A 22,021-nucleotide genomic window follows, 5' to 3' on the forward strand; every position below is an offset into this window, starting at 1 on the left:
CCTGATTTGAAGTATTTATGGGCAACTTAACATCTAAACAGATTTTAATTTTTTAGAATTAAACTGTAAAATTCAAACAGTTTTGATTTATAAACAGTTCAATTAGGTTTAGCTGTGATAAGTTTTTTTTTTGTCCCCCTGTTAAAACTTTTTCTACCATACATGATAAATCCTAACTCTTCATGCTGTCTCAGCTCACACAACAAATGATCTTGTATGAGACATGAAGCTCCATACACCACATAAGAGAGAGGAGCAGAATGTGCCCTACAAGCCAGCTCCATCATTCAATGTGATCACAGTTGATCATTTGCCTTAACTCCACCTTCAGATTCTACCCCTAAGTCCCTGCATTTCATAGAATTAAGCCAAGTATGATTTTTGTTTTCATTTTATTTAATTAATTTTAGTGTCAGTGATGTCAGTTCATAAGCTATTTGCTGACTGAGATTGCAAAAATTGTTAGAACATTCTCTTTTATTTTTCTTTTTAGGAGGGAATTGTTGAAAACCTGTTCAAATGGGCAAAGGAAAGTGACCAACCATTGAGAACCTATGCCACTGGGCTCCTTGCTGGGGCCATGGAAAACCAGGATATTGCAGCCAACTATCGGGAGGAAAACTCTCAGATGGTAAGGAATGTGATGCTACTACTTTAAGTTTCAGGGAGCCCAGCATTTGTATTTCATAATTCCATCAAACACAATAGCCAGTGGTTTTGCCATACAAAGTCCTCTTTTTGCTAAATGATTCACTTAAAGTTCTGGTTGAATTCCTGCAAATCACAACTACAACTGAAGCACTGCGAGATGAAAAATTGGTTGCCATAGGAGCTATATGTTAATGGGAGGAATAAAATTCTACAGAACGTAATCCTAAAAAAAAATTATAGTCCCTAAGTTGAATATTTTACATTAGTGAACTACTTTAAAACTTATGGAAGAAAACCACTTGTGTTGTTTCCTGAACAACCTGCTGCCTAATCCTCCTGATCACTACAGAAACAACATTCTCCACAGCCCACTCTAGGATGCGACCTCTTCCCCACTCCCCAGGCCATTTTCTTACTATTACTACTATTTCTGGATCCATATTCCTGTTCAAGATCCAGATTTGATCTGAAGCTGTTAATGTTTTAAATGTTCCTGTTTGCCAATTCCCTCTCTTGAACCTTTTCTGAAGGTGGAGGGTCAGGAGAAGAAGCGAGGAATAAGCTGCTTTGACTTCAGAACCATTGGATTCTCACTTCAAGAACATTGGAGCTCCAGCTTCAGATTGAATCTGGGTCTTGAACTGGAATATGAGCCCAGGAGAGGGAGGTGCTGAGATTCTGAATTGGAGGCATGGAGGGGGGGTGGAAGACATTGTAACTCGGATGTCAAGCAGCCGCTCAGATGCCAATCCACCCTCGGAAAAAACAGTGTTAAAACAAATTTCACAGCACTGCAGAATATTAGAGAACCCATTAGCATACCGATGTTAAAGGAAAGCAAGGTTACACGGGCAACTTTAAAAGAGGATGAGGTTTTTGACTGGTTATCTTGAGATCTGCAAACTGAATAAAATTAGGAAGGAGGACAGGAGAGGGATTTGGTTCCATTGTTTGTCTCCAAACTTTCTTTCAAATATCAATGGGAAGTTATTAGACTAAGTGCAGGACATTTATCCACAGTACAAAATGATTTCTTGCTGTCATTACTACTTTAGTGTATACTATCTTGTTTTCATAAGTCCAAGGTATTTCATTATTTTTTGTTGTCCTGGATCCCCTTGGGTCAAGCATCATATGTCAGCACACAACAAATATGCACCTATTCTCTGCTCCCTGCTCTTCAGGAAAACCTAGGATACGAGTAGATGGCTTTAATCAGCGTAAAGTTCCTTCCTTCGTATCCATGCTTTCCAACATTGGTGACTTCAGTTGGAGAGACCTCCCTTTTTAAAACAAATTTACCTTGTAACACTGCAGTTGAAACTCCATGTCCTCCTCTTGCTGTATGAACATGTATAAAAGTTATTTTGTGGATAAGTTGCTCTGATATCTTTCAGATGACATGTTTGAAGCAATTGTCAGCTATTCATCTTCCATTTAGTTAAATCTGATATTCTATCTGTGTCATTTTCCCGTGCTATCCTTTATCTCTATGAAATTAATTTTTGGGAATATTTCAATTTCGTTCTTGAATGTACATGGTGGCTGAGCTTGCACTGCTGCTGTTGGGTAGAAATTTCCAAAAATTATTGCCTTCTGAGTGAAAAACCACCACCTCATCTCAGTCCTAAATGGCCTACCTGTTGTTCTTAGCGTGTCAAGTGAGCACCATTATATAGTGCCAGTTTGGTGCTTTGTCCTCCTACACTTGCACGTTACTTTATTCGATTATCATCCAATCATTCTATCCATTTGAAGTCTCCAGTGGTCACCCTTTTGAAGTGGCTTCAAATGATTTACATTTCACACCAGACTTAAAAACTGCTGTAATTGTATGATTGCTTGTCACAATATTTCCAGATCTTTTATTTTCAGCCACTCTTGTAACTTCACTGTAACTTCATATCTCTACCTTAATTCAGACACAATTCTCATTCTAGTGTAGTTCAGGCCAGACTGGCCAGAGGGGGTTCTTAGTAAATGGTGGAATTGCTCTGTCAGCTAGCATCTGTGGAGAGAAAAACCAAGTTAATATTTTCAGGCGAGTGATATATTATCAAAACTGTAAAATGCTAAAAGAAGAGCTTTTAAATAAGTTTTATAACTATAATGTCTGTCGGCAAGAGAGCAAAAAGTAAATGCCAGGTGATGGGTAAAGTCAAAGACGGTGATGATCCGTCAAATCAAGAAATTGTAAACAGCAGAACAGCAGACGGGCAAGAGAAGCAGGGGAGATCCAGTCGAAAGTGTTATATTATCCAGGAGTGTGATGAAAGAATAGTAGGTAAATCTTGGATGTAGCTACACCACGAGTATTACGAAAATAGGCAATCTCAGCCCAAGGCCCAGTGCTTACCACTTTTGCACTCACTAGCTCTGATGCAGAACACTTAAGATAAGAGAATGAGAGCACTGCAGGAGCCTGAGAATGAAGGTATTAGAGAACTGAAGTAAAACACTTTTTTTTTCTAGACTCCAGTGGTTGCTCTCTGGAGAAAATCAATTAGAGCCATAGGTGTATAGCACGGAAACAGACACTTCAGTCCAACTCGTCTGTGCCAACCAGATATGCCAACCCAATCTAGTCCCACCTGCCAGCACCAGCCCATATCCCTCCAAACCCTTCCTGTTCATATACCCATCCAGATGCCTTTTAAATATTTCAGTTGTATCAGCCTCCACCACTTCCTCTGGCAGCCCATTCCACGCACGCGCACACCCTCTGTGAGAAAATGTTGTCCCTTAGGTCTCTTTTAAATCTTCCCCAGGGAAAAGACTGACCCCAGGGAAAAGACTTTGTCTATTTATCCTATCCATGCCCCTCATAATTTTGTAAACCTCTATAAGGTCACCCTTCCGCCTCCAACGCTCCAGGGAAAACATCCCCAGCCTGTTCAGCCTCTCCCTGTAGCTCAAATCCTCCAACCCTGGCAACATCCTTGTAAATCTTTTCTGAACCCTTTCCAGTTTCACAACATCTTTCCGATAGGAAGGAGACCAGAATTGCATGCAATATTCCAACAGTGGCCTAACCAATGTCCTGTACAGCCACAACATGGCCTCCCAACTCCTGTACTCCATACTCTGACGAATAAAGGAAAGCATACCAAACGCTGCCTTCACTATCCTATCTACCTGCAATACCACTTTCAAGGAGCTATGAACCTGCGCTCCAAGGTCTCTTTGTTCAGCAACACTCCCTAGGACCTTACCACCAAGTGTATAAGTCCTGCTAAGATTTGCTTTCCCAAAATGCAACACCTCCCGTTAATCTAAACTAAGCTCAATCTGCCACACCTCAGCCCCTTGGCTTGTCTGATCAAGATCCCATTGTAATCCATTTATTCAAACTCCCAATGCAAGTTCTTTTCTTTGTTGCCTGACATTGACCCACTGTGTTAAAATTGGTTTTAAGATGAAGCCAATTACGGTGGTTTGAACTATGGCTGCTCGTAAATGAGATCGGGAGCTTTGTCTTTTATGTACTGCATTAATGATCTTCTTCTGATTTGCTTAAAGGTGCCAGTAATGCTACAACGCTTACGAGACTTGCAGGTTCAGGATTTGGAGAGCAGCCAGAAAATGAAATGGCAGAGTCCACGGAAGCCGCACTTCACATCACTTCTTCCAATGGATGAGGAGGCGGTGGATATGGACTATGGTGACACATCGAAAATTGAGGATGGTGAGGACTGTGCTGACGATGTGTCCTTCCAGATAACTTCTTCACATAAAACCAGCAGCAGGATGAACTCCACTATCAAGAGCACAGAAAGCGAGGATGGTGTAAAGGGGAAGGATGGACGAAGGACTGAGAGGGAGGATGTAAGGAAAGCAACCAAACAAAGACTCAACTTTGCCAATTTGGACCCTGAACGAATATGCAACGAGCAGTCAAACAGCTGGTCAGAAATGTCATCTTGGGTCATTGGCAATAATTATAACCTTTTCCCTTTGACCTCTGCCATCGAGCAAAGGTTAATTCTTCAGTACTTAACGCCCTTAGGAGAGTATCAGGAGGTGAGCAATGAGGCTGATTTTTCTATTCTCCCCTTCTCTCCTCCCCCCCCCCAAAGTTATTCTTGGTTGTGGTTTGAATGTTTCATGCGTGACTGCCTTTTATTTTTAGTTCCTGGTTAACCTGTAAGTTTGGTCCAGATTGAAGCAATTGATTGGATTGCTAGGCCCATTCAGTGGCTAATGAAAAGTCAATTGTTTGCCTGGGATTGGAGTCATGTCTAGAGCATTAATGATTCAAGTAGACTTTTAGCACTGTCTGACTGTGTGATGGTGACGTTTCCTTATACCAGTGTCTTTTTAAGATAAACTAAGTTTTCTAAAATATATCTAGTTTAATGTTCTCAAACTCAAATATTGTGATTTGAACTTGTTCTCTGGATTATTAGCGCAGGCCGCTTGATTGTTAGTCTTGTGACAGAAGCATTTTGCTTCAATGCCAGGATTTGAGTTTCATTAATGACTCTGTGAGACCGGATTAATGAGAGAGCGCACCCACTGACAACGGTTATTTCAAAGTGAATGCTCAGATGTTTAGATTTAAAACAAACTTCCCTCCTCTCAAAAGCATTCTCCCCTCCAATCCTAGAAGAGCATCTCCTGTTACCCAGTGAGAAATCTCATTTCACACTGCAGTCATGTCATCCGGTTTGTCAGTTTGGAACCGTTTCCTTATGTTACAACATTGACTACATAATTCATTAACTGTAAAGTGCTTGAAGTGTCCTGAGCCTATGAAAGGCACTGTGTAAGAGCAGGTTCTTCTCTTTAGTTCTGTACTGTTAATCAATGCACATTAGACCTGGACTCACTGCTAAATTCATCCCTGCAGAATTCTTGAAGCCAGCAGCCTTTAATCCCATTAGTCCATGCTAGATTTCAGCAGAAAACACACCACCAATGTGCTCTACTATGTAGTTCCTCTGAGTGGTTGAGGTCCTGATAGGAAAAAGGTAGACATTTGATTTCTCAAATCTGGTCTGCCAATCAATTTGATCACCACTAACCTACTTCAATTCCCTCACCTCTACATATTCTCTGAGAAATCAATCCTTTTTTTTTATTGAATAGGCTCAATAACTCCACAGCACTCTGAAGTAGAAAATTCCATACAGTCATTACCCTTTTTGAGTAAAGAAATTCCTCCTCCTCCTCGATCATAAATGACCCACCATTTGTTTCTGAAATTCTGCCTCCCGGTTTTAGACCCCTCAGCCAGGGGATACATCCATCTTGTCTGTCGCACCCTATAGGAATTTTGTATGCTTTGTTGAATTTGCCTTTCAAGTAGCCTGAAAGAATATAAACTGAGGAGACTCGGCCTTTCATTTCTGGGCAAGATTACAGTTTTCTTTTGACTGTGTGCGCATATCTTCTGGTCACCACCCTGATGCAGTCCTATGTCCCCCACACATCTTCAGTAAGCTGTACCATTGAGAGATGATCAAAATTTGATCTGAGATTGCAGTAATGTGATACAGAACTTGATCAGTTCTCCAAAGACATTCTTGACTTTTGTGTAAAAGGTCATTGTGATCTTCTGTATTCCTTCCACTGAGGTTAAGTTTTTCTGTTGTCTGTGTTGAACTTCCAGTTATGTCATTTTCCAAAGGCCTCCTTTGTTTTGCTTGTTTCTAACCCTATTACATCAAGAGAAAGGTAACACTACAGAAAATCAAATGTAGAAGGGAATAAGCCATGTGCACCGCTCAAAGAAATTTGTGCTTGCTTTCTAGGCTGTATTGTATAAGCAGCTCAGATAAGGTAACCCAAGACATTGTTTCCAACTTGTAATGTAACAATAACTAAATGTAAAACTTGGGTAGGACATAAACATGGAATAACCTATCTGATGGGTTAGTGGAAATGGAAGCATTAATAACATTAATATAGTGGACGAACTGGAGTATCAGAGGAATGTTGGGCTGAATTGCCTTTTCTAAAGTTCTTTTGTCATGGTTTGTGGTTTGGAGTTTTACCCAATCTTCCATGGAGTTGCTTATTCTAGGACAGTGTTTTATTTGGAAGTTAAAATCACACAACACCAGGTTATAGTCCAACAGGTTTAATTGGAAGCACTAGCTTTCGGAGCACTGCTCCTTCATCTCCAAATCATTATTTGGAAGTGTGTGTGAAACTGCATAATGCAAAACTAAGAATTGTCAGACTCAACTGTAATCTTTGTTTTCCCTTCTCCACATATGCTGTCAGACCAGCTGAGTTTCTCCAGTACTTTGTTTTTAATGAAAAAGTGTTCTATAAATAGTGCTGTGTTATTTTAAGGAAACTGAACCTAATAATTGTAAAAATTAATTCTGTTCTTTGGTTAGAGAACATTGTGAAGAGATGTTTTCAAATTTGAATCAAAAGCAATTAGCTGAAAATAACTATTTTGTTTGGCTTTTTTGTGTGCGTCTGTAACACAAACAAGATATACAATCTGTGATATAAAAATTGACGCAATACCAGAGTATGTACTTGACATTAGAAAAACTGCAGTATTCTTCTTTGTGTCAGTATTGAGATGAGTGTAGCCAAGTGAAGTACAGTCTGTTTAGTTATCCATTGTGAACATAATTGTTATCTGCGAGTTCGAGGAAAATGAAGGTGGTGTTCCTGTAATGAGCAGTCAGCGAATGAAAAGCCCAAAGTTATATGGTCTATGAGCAGTTAGCTGATCTTAGCCATGACTGAGAATAGGGTTGCCAAAGTTAACCTCAATATCTTAAGCTAGACATTGTCATTATCTAGTATTTTGTGCTGGGTGAAAGTGCATATAACTGCTCAGGATTGTGGGGCCAAGAGTGAATGTTGATAGCTTCACCAGTTTGAATAGACTGGACCATGAGGAAGCAATGAGCACTGGAATGAGGTTCTAGGTGAAATGTTGACGTTCTATCAGTAGATTTCACTGGAAAATCATGGAGCTGAGTATCTTTTTTTATATTTCTACCTTGTCCCCAAAATGAGAGGTGACAACTAGCAATCTAGATCTTCAGTTTTATGTTGAAATCTTGTTGAATTTGTGTCAGATATGTGGAGCAGTTTCATTATTCTGACCACATACTGCAATCCAGTCAGAGAAACAGAGTCACAGTCTAGCCTTCTAATTTTGTTATTTCTGATTTATGCCAGTTGCTGGCTGTGTTCATGCAGCTCGGTGCTCGAGAACTGCTGATGTACTACATTGACCTGAAACAGACTAATGATGTCCAGTTGACTTTTGAAGCTCTTAAGGTATGACAACATTGCATTAAGCTTGGGTTGCTGGGGCATTCACTTCATGCGATACTTCTGTGCTTGTTGGTGTTAAAAAGAAAAGGTCTTGTGTCGTTCTTTAAAGACTTGATATGTAATTGAATTGTATGATGTAAAACTGAGTCACTGAGGCTGGGAATCCAGGTTTATTGTTACTTCCAGTGATTGATATGTCTGATTGCAGAAGTTAGATGGTTATTTGAATGATTTAATGGAGAGATGCTAGCTGGGGCCTACCTTTAATTCCTTCAGGAAGGTCGGGGAGCAAATCGAGGAATGGGCCATAGGATCCCTACAATGCGGAAGCAGGCTTTTCAGCTCATTAGGTCCATACCAAACCTCTGAAGAGTGTCCCAGCCAGACCTACTCCTGACCCTAAAACTATTTCCATGGCTAATTTGTCTAGCCTGCATCACCCTGAACACTATGGGCAATTTAGCATGGCCAATCCACCTAGCCTGCACATCTTTGGACTGAGGGAGGAAACCAGAGCACTCTGAGGAAACCCACACAGATGTGGAGCGAATGTGCAAACTCCACACAGACAATCGCCCAAGCCTGGAATCGAACCCAGGTCCCTGGCACTGCAAGATGGTGGTGCTAACCACTATACCACCATGTTGCCCATGTAGCTTGTGTGTATTGATTTGCTTGGCTGACCACTGATTCAATCCGCTTATCACAGATGAGCTTGACCCTGTCCTACAAGCAAGAACAGGCCTCTTGACCCCTAGATTCTGCTTCACTGCTCAATGAAATCAAGAGGCAGAGTTGATTACAGCCTCAACTCCATATTTCCCACCTACCCCATGATACCCTTCACCACTTTGCTTACCGAGGATCTCTCTCTTTCTGCCTTAAAGCTATTCAAAGGATGTTTTTTTAAAGAAGGAAATTTCAAAGAATCCTAAATATTCATGTGCACTTTCCACATGATCAAGTATGTTTAGAGTGACAAATTCTGGTCAGTTTTCCAACTCATAGCTCAGACGTTCTTGGTCTGATTTTCAAACTTAGTGCTACTTGCCAATTGCCAATCAACCCTCAGAACAGATTAGAAATTGACAAGGAACTTCCATCATTTAGTGGCATCATGATTGAGTATCTACCTTGGCTCATTTATTTCTGTCAAGTTGTGTGCACTAAAGATGCCTCATGTTCCATCCTACACAGAGGTAACTGATCCCAGCATGGCTAGTTGTACCGGAACCCAAGAGTTCCGGGCAAAACGTGGGAGAAGAAAATCAAAGTGTTTTCAATTTTGATTGATTTTTCTTGTGACCTTTGCTGGAATATGCTGGAGCATACAACAGACTTTGCCACAATGTCTGTACCATTTATATGGTCTCTTGAATGAATTCCCTGCCTGTAGCATGAATCAGTGCTTTTAAGGAGGAAAACATGGATGTGATGGGAATGATGTGGTGGTATAGAGGGGCATTGAGCAAAAGTTGCAATAAATTAGAAAAACAATGTACAATCTAGTTTGGGAAGGAGCGAGACAGCAAATGTCTCATTGACCATCTTTGTAGCATGGGTTGTGATGTCGGCTTCATGGGAACGTGCCATGCAGTGCCATAGCACTTGTGTATTAAGCAAGCCATTCAACCCCATGGTTTGCAATCTTTGATCATGGTTTTATAAATGTTTGACAGCTATTTTCTTCCTCTACAGTACTTGGCCTCTCTCTTGTTACACAAAAAATTTGCAGCTGAGTTTGTGGCTCATGAAGGAGTTCAGAAACTGCTGGAGATTCCCAGGCCCTCCATGGCTGCCACAGGAGTATCCCTGTGTTTGTATTATTTGGCTTACAACCAGGACGCAATGGAACGGGTGAGTCTAGCACTGTGTTCTGATTGCCTTCATTCATTGTGAAATATGAGTGACTTTTGCTAAACTTAATGAGATGCATAGGATATTAAAACACTTTGATAGTTTTTTTTGGGGCTGGATCCTGACTAATCCACAGTGGGCTGATTATTTCACCTGTATGTTTCTCTTCTCTTACCTGAGAATTCAGTCTTTAAGATAACCATCTCTGACAGAGAAGATACTATATATTAGTAGCCATAGTGTTCTTTGCCCATTGTTGACAGACATGCCTTCAACATTTGCATCCTAACATTTGCAGATCCCACCCTAGGTGTCTGCATTTCCACCTGTATTTTCATTTGAGTTCCCTAAAACCTACCTCTGACCAAGCTTTTCATTAGCTGTCCTAATGAGCCCTTAGATTTCTCATATATTTTGACTGATAACGTTGCTATTTATAAGTGTAAGTTGTATCATTGTGGCTTAGTTAATACTGTTGCCTCTGATTCACAAGGTATGGATACAAATCTCAGTCCAGGGACTTAATCACAAAATTTAGGCAGAGAATCCAGTATGTATGCACTGTACTGTTGAGGTCTTGTCTTTCAGATGAGTTATTAAACTGATGCCCTGTCTATACTGTCAGGCAGATGTGAAAGGTCTCATGGTATTATTCGAGGAAATGTAGTCATTATCTCCCTGGTATCCTGGTCAATGTTTATCCTCCAGCCAACAACTGGAAACAAGTTAACTGGTTATTATGATATTGCTGTTTGTGTGCTATCAACTGCTGGGTTTCCTGCAATGCAAGATTAAATATAATTCAAAATTGCTACATTGGTTACAAAGTGCTTTGGGACATCCTGAGACTGTTATGTAAATGCCAGTCGTTCCTTTCTTTAATTTATTGCAAGCATTTATTTCCTATCCAATGTGTTGATTCTTGTTCTTTTCTCTCTAGCTGTGCTTATTACCACAGTACGTACTGTCCGATGTTGTCAGCTACACCCTGTGGCTGCTGGAATGCTCTCATGAGTCAGGCCGCTGTCATGCCACCTTGTTTTTCTCTATCTCATTCGCTTTTCGCTCCATTTTGGAGCTTTTTGATTTACAAGATGGTCTCCGACGAGTGGTAAACCTGGTAAGTTGATTTTTTTTTGGCTAATTTTTATTCATCCTGTAAGCTGATTCTGGACTGGTAGAGCAACATTTCTTCTCTTCTCATGTCTTTGGAGCTGAAAGAAATGTACTGAGGGTAATAGTGTGCAAATATCCACATAAATGGGTCAAGAAATAAAATATTGTCCTAGGTTGCCAGGAGGGGAGCATCATCTCTCCTGAGGCAGCAGGAGATGATGTTTTAACATGCAAACCATTTTTTGAGAAAAGAAACCGTAAAGGGATCTATAAAAAATGGCTGCTTTGAGTAATCAGTACTTCCTTAAACCTGTAACCAAATTCATTTTATTCTTTGTATCAGCAAGTTAACATTTGTTATGGTGCCCTGATTGAGACGCTTAAAATGTTAAACTGAGTTGTTGGTTAAGTGCAGGATGGTGGACAAAGCTGAGGACGTGTTTTAATGTCATGTCATCCAAGTGGAATTTGTGGACTGCTTTTTCACATACAGTAGCAGTAGTCTGAAACACTTGCTCCCAGCAGGCTACAGATTCTGCAGAAGTTGATGCTTTTAAGTTGATTTTTTTTAGTTGAGTATGAGTATTGAAGGATGTGGAGTTAAGGCATGTAAATGAGATTGAAATGTAGATCAGCCATTATCAAATTAAAAGGCCAAACCAAAGGGCTGGATAGAATTCATCTGTTACATAATTAAATTTGATCATGTGCCGATCGTCCTTGTGACCTGAATTAAACTTTGTTCTATGTGACTCTTGTAGATCAGCACACTGGAAATCTTAAACCTTGAAGATCAGGGTGCACTGCTCAGTGACGATGAGATATTTGCCAGTCGCCAGACTGCCAAGCACACATGTATGGCTCTACGTAGATACTTCGAGTCACATTTGGGAATTAAACTGGAGCAAGTGAAAAGATCGTTGCAACGAACAGAAGGCGGTGCAATTATTCACCCTCACCCACCGTGTAAGGTGTGTGCAGAGAAACAATGCTGTATATAGAGCTGTCAGTATTTTCAGGATGGGTGGAGAGTTTGGCACCAAACCATGTAACAGGCTTCGTGGTTTGCTCTGAAAGCTTCATGAATTAACTGTTGCCTCCTTTGACATTCCCACAGAACCTATAGCAAATATTTAAAATCAATAGTTATCATTCATCAAAGTTATCCTACTTAGCATGTGTGATTCGTTTTGAAATGATGATCTTTGTTTTTTACTGTCACATGGAAAACAGCAAATCATTCATTTTGTGGCGCAATGATTCGTAAACACTCATTCTCTGATTGCTGACGACTGAAGATTATTGGAGGTCTGTGGAATCAGGATGGGAATAGAATTAATGCAGATCCACCCATGCAGAAGTAGTAGCTTTGAGTCACATGTATGATATGTTATCCCTTTGTGGATCATTTGCTCATTGAAGAGGAGTTTTCATGTATCTGGAGTAGCTTTCTAAAATGCAAGCTGTTTATGTTGCTAATAGTCATGGAGTCATACAGCACGGAAACAGACCCTTTAGTCTAACTCGTCCGTACCAACCAGGTTTCACAAACCAAACTAGTCCCACCTTTGTGTGAGCATGTATAATGAAACAGTCTGTTAAACCCAAGGAAATCAAATTATCATTTGAAACATGGCCTCTATTATACAGAATACCTTCACATTGAAGTGATGCAGAATACAAAAACAGGAAATAATCATGATAAAGTGTAGGTCTGTTAGTATTGTAGAAGCAGGAGGAACGAGATGGGTTCAGCAGATTCTGGAAAGAATGGGTTATAATAAAAATTGAATTGATAAATTCAAGTTACAGCTAGCAGCAACAAGAAAAGATTGGCCTAGGAAGGAGGAAATTTATGTCAAAAGAGCATTGATTCGATTTAATGTAATGCAGCCTTTTGAATGGAAACTATCGAGCTGCAAAAAGCACAATCAGAAAGAAGTCTGGAATGCTCAGGTTTAATTTTAAAACAAAATTAGTCCATTCCAAAATATTAACCAGTTCAAACATGGAAGAGTGTACTATTAATGATAAAATTGCAAAATAGCTGTCGCCAAAAGACAAAAGATAGGCATTAATGATGAAGGCACTCAAATTTGTGGCAATAACTTTGACTGAGATCTCCATTTTCATCTCTTAAATGGGGAAATCTACTCTCCAGAAGGAAGCTGTGACTCTGCGCTGCTTTTTTTTTTAAACAAAGGCCATATTTCTATCAATTTTTTTTGTTTGTTCATAGGATGTAGACCTTACTGGCAAGGCCAGTATTTGTTACCCATTCCTAATTACCAAGAGAGCTGTTAAGAGTCAGCCACGTTTCTGTGGCTAGGGTCAGACATATTCCAGACTAGTTAATGGCAGCAGATTTATTTCCTGAAAGGGTATTAGTGAGCCTGGTGAATTTTTATAACAGTGCATCATGGTTGTCATCACCGAGATTAGATTTCACTTCCAGATTTTATTAATTGTGGAATTTGAACCAAAGTCCTCAGAGCATAAGATTAGGTTGCAGCTCGTTAAAATGAACACACAATCTGTACCAAATGTGTTCTGCATCTAATATTTGCTGAAGGATATTTCTGAATTAATCGCATGTAGGAAGGTCACATGACAATAAAATTGTTTGAGGACATTTAACCACATATGGTTTCACTGTGCTCTGCAAAGAGAGAAAGTAATCCACACTTTTTCCAAAACTTTCAAAGAGTGTGTTGTGCTCATAGAGACTAATTGTGGTCAGTATTGAATACTGCTTATGCTTTATTCGTGTTATTTTCAAAGCCTTGCAGTGCTCAATCATTTAATTGATGAAAATTTATGTAGAGTGATCTGGGTGTTCAGGTCCTTTGCACCCTGAAGGTGGCAACTCCGTTCGATAGAGTGGTCAAGAAGGCATACGGCATGCTTTCCTTCATCTGACAGGGTATTGAGGACAAGAGTCAGCAGGTCATGTTGCAGTTAAATAGGACTTTAGTTCGGCCACATTTGGAATACTGAGTACAATTCTGGTTGCCACAGTGCCAAAAGGATGTGGTTGCTTTGGAGAGGGTGCAGAGGAGGTTCAATCAGGGTGTTGCCTGGTATGAAGGGTGCTAGCTATGAAGAGAGGTTGAGTAGATTCGGATTATTTTCTTTAGAAAGACATTGGTTGAGGGGAGACCTGATTTGAGAGCTACAAAATCACAAGAGGAAAAGACAGTTTGGATAGCCAGAAGCTTTTTCCCTGAGTTGGGGACTCAATTACTAGGGGTCACAAGTTCAAGGTAAGATGGGAAAAGTTTAAGGGAGATATGTGTGGAAAGTTCTTTACTCAGGGGGTGGTGGGTGCCTGAAACCTGTTGCCTGCGGAGGTGGTAGAGACTGACACAATAGAGGGTACCGAAGAGACTTACCAGGATTTTGACTGGGCTGGACTGATTCAGCTTTGAAGAGAGACTTAGAAACTCTTGAAACTTGTCAGAACTATTCAGCTGAACACTTGAAATGCATTAGCAAACAAGGCTACGGTCCAAGTGCTGGAAAATAACATGAAAATAGATGAATGTTTGATGACCAGTGTAGATATCATGGGCTGAGGGGAAACTTTCTACACTCTTAAAATCTCTAATTCTAAGATATTCCTCACATGCATCATATTTTGTTCAAATATCTGTTTTAGAACAGTTGGGTTAAGACCTTTTTATGCTCTGGGAATCCCTCTCGATCAAATGGTGATCCATCAGAAAAACATCTGTTGAAGTAGTCGACCAGTTTCTGCACATTTCTGCAGGGGGCAGCTCAGTGATTAGCACTGCTGCCTCACAGCGCCAGGGACCGAGGTTCAATTCCAGCCTCGGGCGCCTGTCTGTATGGAGTTTGTACATTCTCCCCGTGTCTGCATGGATTTACTCCAGGTGCTCTGGTTTCTTCCCACTGTTCAGAGATGTGCATGTTAGGTGAATTGGCCAGGTTAAATTGCCCATAGTGTCCAGGGATGAGTAGGTTAGGTGCGTTAGTCAGGGGTAAATGTTGAGCAGTAGTGGAGGGGAAATGGGTACTTTTTGGAGGGTCGGTGTGGACTTGTGCTGAAGGGCCTGTTTCCACACTGTAGGGATTTTATGACTGCTATGACCTGAATGTGGCCCTCCTGCTATGATAGATTGGAGCCTCGGTGTTGAGGTGGCTGCTGTTGGAGCTACTAGAACTAATTACTTTATCTTGAATCTTTCTCTTTCTTTTTTTTTAAGGCCTGTTCCTATACCCATGAGCAGGTTATGGAGATGATGGAGTTTCTGATTGAATATGGCCCAGCAAGGCTATTCTGGGAGCCCGCTGAAGTCTTTCACAAGCTCTCTTGTGTACAACTTTTGTTACAGCTCATATCCATCGCTTGTGATTGGAGGACTTACTATGGCAGGTAGATTTTGACTCATGATTCCAAATTTTCAGCTGAAGGATCACTGCAAAATGTGACTGTGAAGATGTTATTCTCAAGTTTACCACCTTTTACTAAATTCCCGTTTATCAGCTGAACAGTGGAGGTGATGCGAGTTGATTCATTTCGTTGTTGGTTTTGGATAAGCCTAGCTGTTTAAGTCATTCGTACCCCATTTTCTGAAAACTAAATCTTCACTTTGCCTATTCTCCATTTCTTTGATCTTCCTCTGCTTCTAGCTTTTTGTGGAGCCCTGAAAGAAAGTTCAAACTGGCTTCAAGGATGGAAACAATAGTCTTAGGCCTTCAGTATGGGCATTACTCAAGCCACGATTTTCCCTCCATTATTGTATAGGCAAATACATGCATCCATATATTTAGATGTAAGCTCACATTTGCTTGAAATAACCATTTTAGTTTGGCTACCCTTATGTTCAGGATAACCGAGCTATTGTTTATCGGGTTAGGAACTTTAGAAGCGTAACATTCTTGGTGTTTTCATTTCTTGAACCTGCAGACAGCTTTTGCCCGCGATTTAGGTTTGGAGAAATAAGATAAGTCGTGATAGATTAAGTGACAACTTTGGTATTAAAGATGATTTAGGTTGCAGGAGGTTGGGCCAGATTGAAATTGAGATGATGTGCAATGGTTTTGAATAGTGGTTAGCTTGTTTCAGCTGGATTTGTTTAAGGAAACAGAGTACGCCTTGCTTTCTTTCATTATCATCTGGTGATCTTGTAGAAGAAACCAAAATTGGCATGGCATCTTGTACTTATGCAGCACATTTAAGGCAGAAAGATATTGTAGCTGAAAATGTGTTGCTGGAAAAGTGCAGCAGGTCAGGCAACGTCCAAGGAGCAGGCGAATCGATGCTTCGGGCATGAGCCCTTCTTCAGGAAGCTTGTGCCCGAAACGTCAATTCTCCTGCTCCTTGGATGCTGCCTGACCTGCTGCGCTTTTCCAACAACACATTTTCAGCTCTGATCTCCAGCATCTACAGTCCTCATTTTCTCCTAGAAAGATATTGTAAGATGCTTTTCAGATATACAATCAAAAAGTGATTGCTAAGTTAATGTGGAGATATTTGGAGGACTGATCAAAGGTTTAGATGTTCAGAGGGAAGTGCAAAGGTTGAAAATAAACAAAATTGAGCCAAAGGACCATAATCAACTTGATGAACAGTTTAAATACAATTTGACATAGTAAAACAAGGAACCTAGGAAAGAAAGGAAATCAAATGTGGTTTTGTGGATTAATTTGACAAGCAGTACGTGAAGTATAAGCATTGTGTAGGTTCAAGTGACAATTGAATGTCACTTAATCGTGTCTCGTGCCAGAAAGGTCAAAGACCTGTTACCCAAATCTGTGATCTAATTGTAAAATGTGAGTAAATAGTCAATCTGTGCAGTTTAATAGGAACTAATAGCCTTTAGCTGTTGGGTAAATTCATGAGATATTGATTGGAGGGCCGACAAGTCCCTTGCTAATAGTTCTGATTTTGAACAGAAAATGAGAAGTGATTTTTACCCCTGAAGATAGTCATGTTTTTGATCACCTCTACCAATTCTGACCATCTTGAGAATGGCTCTGTCAGGAATGTGGTGAGTTGTTTCGGCAGTCCAGGGTGTCACAGAAACCAAAGGGAAATTCAAGTCTTTGCTCTAGTAGATTGGGCTCCATAGACTAAGAAGGTCCAAGGCTTCATCTGAATTAACTGACCTAGGCTAGGTAAGGTGCAAGTTAGTCTTACGGTTAACCTTGGGGGGTAAAAAAGTAAGAAATCGTTTCTTTTCAGGTGATGACACCGCAAAGGGCAAGGGCACATGGTAGTCAGCATTCCCTCTGACTATCATTGCAGCTGCAGGGTCTTCCAAGGTCCAAACAGCTACACAGCTTAGAGAGAACATTGGTGATGTCACTGGCCTAGTAATCCAAAAACCCAGGCTAATGATCTGTGGACCTAGGTTCAAATCCCACCATGACAGGTAGTAAAGTTAGTTCCAAGTTTTTAAACTGAACTCTAAAGGTTAGTCTAATGGCAGCCATGTAATCACTCTCAATTGTCTTAAGAACTGTTCTGAAGAAGGGTCATTGAATTTGAAATGTTAACTCTGCTTTCTCTCCGCAGATGCTGGCAGACCTGCTACAGTAATTTCTGGTTTAGTCCTAAGAGCCCATCTGGTTCACAAATATTTTAGCATTCTGCCATCCTTAGTCAGCCTGGCCTGGCTGTGACTCCAGATCTACAGAAATATTGTTGACTGCACTTAGGGATGGGCAATAACTGCTGGCCTAGCCAGCAATACCCACCTCCCATGAATGAATGAAAAAAGAATGTCTGTTAGTAGCAATTTGCAGTGCAATAATAGAATAAGTATTATTCTTCCAATTGTTGAGTCATGCAATCCCCTAGAGGCTAGCTCCAACTAAGAATGTCAGAGACAAGTTTGCCTTTGAGATTACAAACTTAACCACCACTCCTCAGAAATAACATCTGTTATGCTTAGCTGTCTCTTGGTTCTCACCAGAGGATGCCGGTAATTAACTGCCACAAATTTAACAGGTGGTAATGAGGCTAGAGAATGGTTTTGGGTGCAGCCTAACTAGCAGACTGAAAGAAAGTAACTGGGCAGATTCGATTCAATTCTCGGAGGCTTTTAAAAAATATATATTGGAGGTATCAGGACCTGACCACCTGTTAAAGTTGTGGCAGTTATTTACCAGCATCCTCTGGTGAGGACCAAGAGACAGCTAAGCATAACAGATGTTATTTCTGATGGAGGAGTGGTTTGGTTGTGGTTAAGTTTGTAATTTCAAAGGCCAACTTGTCTCTCTGACATTCTTAGCTTGGAGCTGGCCTCTAGGGGATTGCATGACTCAACAATTGGAAGTGAGGATCCTATTAACCACTCTGTTTATAAACAATCAATCAGCACCTCCTGTCTGTCTGTAACAATGCAAAGTACTGCACTCAAAAACACTTAGTATATGTATTCTAAAGAAGAAAATGGTGAAGTATTTAATCTCTTCATTAGTATTAGCTTTTACTTCAAACTCCATGGTTGCTGCTTTAATACACTGACTAATCACTATGTTCAACTAGATTTGGTGAGATTGAACAGTTCTTATCAGACAACGGAGCGTGTCTACTTTCACAGGACATTGATTAGATGATTCTCAAAAATTTACAGTTGGTCATAGATGTACAGCATGGAAACAGACCCTTCGGGCCAATCCGTCATGCCGACCAGATATCCCAACCCAATCTACTTCCACCTGCCAGCACCCGGCTCATATCCCTCCAAACCCTTCCTATTCATATACCCATCCAAATGCCTCTTAAATGTTACAATTGTACCAGCCTCCACCACTTCCACTGGCAGCTCATTCCATACACATACCACCCTCTGCAAAAAAGTTGACCCTTAGGTCTCTCATGTCAACTTCCTTTTAATTTGGAGAAACATCCCAAAGGAAATTTCTATTCCAAGTAGGACTTGGGAGGAGAATTGGGGAAGAATTTAGAGACCGAGGTTAAGAGGAAAGTTTTGAAAATGAGGAGAGATGTCTGAAAATGAGGGGTGTGTTTTCTGAAGGCTGTGACACATGTTGGAGGCAGTAGACCTGTACACTGAAATTACTCATTCCCTGGTATATTATATTTTTCTCTTCCCTGTCTCTCTCGCCTGTGAATTCTGTTTTGAGAAGCGCATTGTAAATATCTCTGTAAATTGTAAATATCTCTGAAATCTTGATGCAGGGTCGTGAATTAACTCCTATCTGTAAAGAAAGGATCTCAACACCTCTGTCACATTTGGCCATTTCACTTGCCAAAATGATGGTTGAATCTCTAGCTGAAGCTTGTTAAATGATTCTGGGTCTTCCAAGGTCTTCTGGAAAATGGGAAGTAGTTCTGGCTGTAGCAGCTGCTCTTTTTTTTTGAGGCATTTTCAGTGTTGAAGCCGATTTTCTCAAATTTATCAGAGCAGTGATTACAGTTCCTGTTTTATAAAGTGTTGCACTGATTTGGAACTTTGGGGGGGGGGGGGAATAAAATCAAAACAACAGCACTTTTAAAAATAAGGAAGAGAGAGCAAGCAGATACTATGTAGGAAGTGCAAGCAACAGAGCAGTGAACCTGCGTAGCCTTCTGACTCTACTGTTTAGTTTTAAGTATCTCTGGACATTGGAGTTTGTTCTTAAAAGAAAACAGCAAAATTCACAACTGACCTTGGAAAAACCTGTGTGGGGGGAGCTCACAGCAGGGGAGCAGCTAAGTGGCTAGTTTTAAAGTATAACCCTACTGTTTTTTTTTTGTAAACTTATAATAGTGGGTAGACTTTTTCATTAATGTTTTATTGAGATCTGTCTCTTGATTAAAAGGCACCTGGATGGATATATGAATAGGAAGAACTTAGAATGATATGGGCCAAATGCTGACAAATGGGACTAGATAATTGGTTGGACGAATTGGACCGAAGGGTCTGTTTCCATGCTGTACAGCTCTATGACTTTAAGTATATGTAGATTGGATTGTGTTTAAAAGGGAGTGTGACTGAAATTGTATTTAATCTGGGAGCTGTTCAGAAACAAAACAGTTTAATAAGCAACAAGCTTGCAATGTACTGTTTAGAAGACATTCCTGAATTAGTGGATTTGAGCATGGAGTAGGACACTGATTTCAAGTGTACAGCCAGTTCTACTAGAACACGATAGTTCCGTTCTCGTGCAACTGTCTTATAAGAAAATCACGTAATAGAAGCACCATTCAAACTAATGAGATCAGAACTGCATTATAACTATTACACGCTTTAAAAGATTGTGCTATAGAAACCGTGTCCTCAATTTGTCAATTGTGTTATAGTGAATCCGCATTAACGAAACGTGCATTATAGCAGAATGACCTGTATGTGCAAATTTTGTGGTTGGTTCACTTCAAGCTGTCAATTAGTACCACATACTCCTGAGCCAGTACAGCATGGATTCAAGTCCCAGAGCTTTGAGCACCTTTTGAGGTGATACATTAGCGCAGCATTGAAGGAGTGTTGAATATTGAAGTGTCAACTTTCAGATACAGTGTTGCAGTGCGGGTTCATCTATCCAGGCCATCCTTGTCAGATCTGAATGTAAAAGATTCTGAGGCACTATTTGGAGTACCATTAGGTTTCTTGGACAACTTATTCAACTGCATTAGGAAAAATCGAAATGCCAGGGCTTGCTTTCCCTAGAAAAAGGAAGACTGAGAAGTGATGTGATAGAGGTCTTCAGAGTTATTAACAGGATAAATGTAGTCACGAAGTTTCTGTTCATAGGCAAATCCAAAACTAGGGCCTATAAAAGTCTATTCAAAATCCCATAAGGAATTCGGGAGGTTTACTTTGGTTAGCATGTGGAACTGTCTACCGTGTGGAGTGTTGAGGTAACTGGCATAGGTCCATTTGAGAGAAACCAAATAGAATCGTGAAGAAATGGATAGAGGAGTATGCTGATAGGATGCTATGAAATAAAGTGGGAGGCACCTTGTGTGTTGTTGGTATAAACATTGGTGTAGTGCTGCTGTGTTATAAATGCTGTATTTTTTAAAAAGGCATTTAATGTCTAGCCCTTAAAAGAATTCTGCAGTTGATTTGTCTCCATTAATTTTATTGCTTGGTTGCATTACCAAGATGAGATGTTTTTGTACAGGTTTATAGAGTGTGCTATAATTATCCGGGATGTAAAATGTTACTGTGAATGATGATATCTCTGAAATCTAAAGTGTGACATATGCTAATTTTCTATTCTCTCCTTCCTTCAGGAATGACACTGTGCGTTGTGCTCTCGACGTGCTGGCTGTTCTCACTGTAGTTTCCAAAACTCAGCTTTTGCTAGCAGAACCTGTAGACGTGATGGACGAAGGGTCCTCAACTGTGACTGCGGTGGGTGAGTGTATTTTTCATGGTCACTTTTTCAAAGCTTAACGTCCAGAATCAAAAACTTTCATAAGTAATATGAGACTAATCATGCAAGTGAGATCTAGGTACGAAGTGAAATCAGACTGTCCAAACTCAATTGCGTCCTGCTTGAAGTGAGTTCTGTTTGTTCACTTCATAATGGCAGTGGGTTTACAGAGCAAACTTATTCTATTCACTCCTCTCAAATTCCTATTCATTCCTCTCACTTACCATCTTAGATTCCATCTGCCAGCTTTTTGCCCATAACTGGTCAACATCCATCTGCAGACTGTCTTCCTTACCACTTGCCTTCCCACCTATTTTTGGGTTATCTTCAAACTTAGCAATGGTACATTCACTTTCCTTGTCTCAGTCATTAATATATATTGCAAATAATTGTAGCCTAAGCACTGATCCCCGTGGCACACCACAACTTACAGGTTGCTAGCCTGAAAATGTTCCACTTTATTCCAACTCTGTTCTTTACTTCGCCAGTCCTCTACATTAATATGCTATCCAACGTGATGAGCACTTGTTAAGTATCCTATTTTGCTTATCAAACACCTTTTCAAATGTATTACTTCAGCCAATTACCTTTTGTCTATCCAGCTTTTTCCTCCTCGAAGAACTTTAATAAAGTTGTCAAATGTGATGACCCCTTCATGAAGCCAACCTGACTGCTTCCTTATGTTATGAATTTTTAAATGATCCACTATTGCACCTTTTATAATTTTTTAGATGACCATCTTGGATGTTCAGCTCATAGGCCTATAGTTAACTGTGTAGCTGTTTGTTGTCTC

General features: G+C 40.3%; 1 protein-coding gene across 2 annotated transcripts in view; it reads left to right on the forward strand.

Moving 5' to 3' along the window:
• Window positions 1-22,021, forward strand: part of LOC140483908 (DDB1- and CUL4-associated factor 1-like) — an 81,350-nt gene that overhangs the window by 27,267 nt on the left and 32,062 nt on the right. For both annotated transcript variants that reach the window (XR_011962061.1, XM_072582715.1), the window contains exons 6-13: window positions 494-631; window positions 4,171-4,671; window positions 7,804-7,905; window positions 9,601-9,759; window positions 10,700-10,879; window positions 11,637-11,846; window positions 15,102-15,271; window positions 21,086-21,210. Coding sequence is in view for 1 of the 2 variants with exons in the window: in XM_072582715.1 (XP_072438816.1) it covers window positions 494-631; window positions 4,171-4,671; window positions 7,804-7,905; window positions 9,601-9,759; window positions 10,700-10,879; window positions 11,637-11,846; window positions 15,102-15,271; window positions 21,086-21,210 (1,585 nt within the window). In the remaining variant the exon portion in view is untranslated. The remainder of the gene's footprint in view (window positions 1-493; window positions 632-4,170; window positions 4,672-7,803; window positions 7,906-9,600; window positions 9,760-10,699; window positions 10,880-11,636; window positions 11,847-15,101; window positions 15,272-21,085; window positions 21,211-22,021) is intronic.

Source organism: Chiloscyllium punctatum, chromosome 12, assembly GCF_047496795.1.
Source record: "Chiloscyllium punctatum isolate Juve2018m chromosome 12, sChiPun1.3, whole genome shotgun sequence".
Taxonomy (NCBI): Eukaryota; Metazoa; Chordata; class Chondrichthyes; order Orectolobiformes; family Hemiscylliidae; genus Chiloscyllium; species Chiloscyllium punctatum.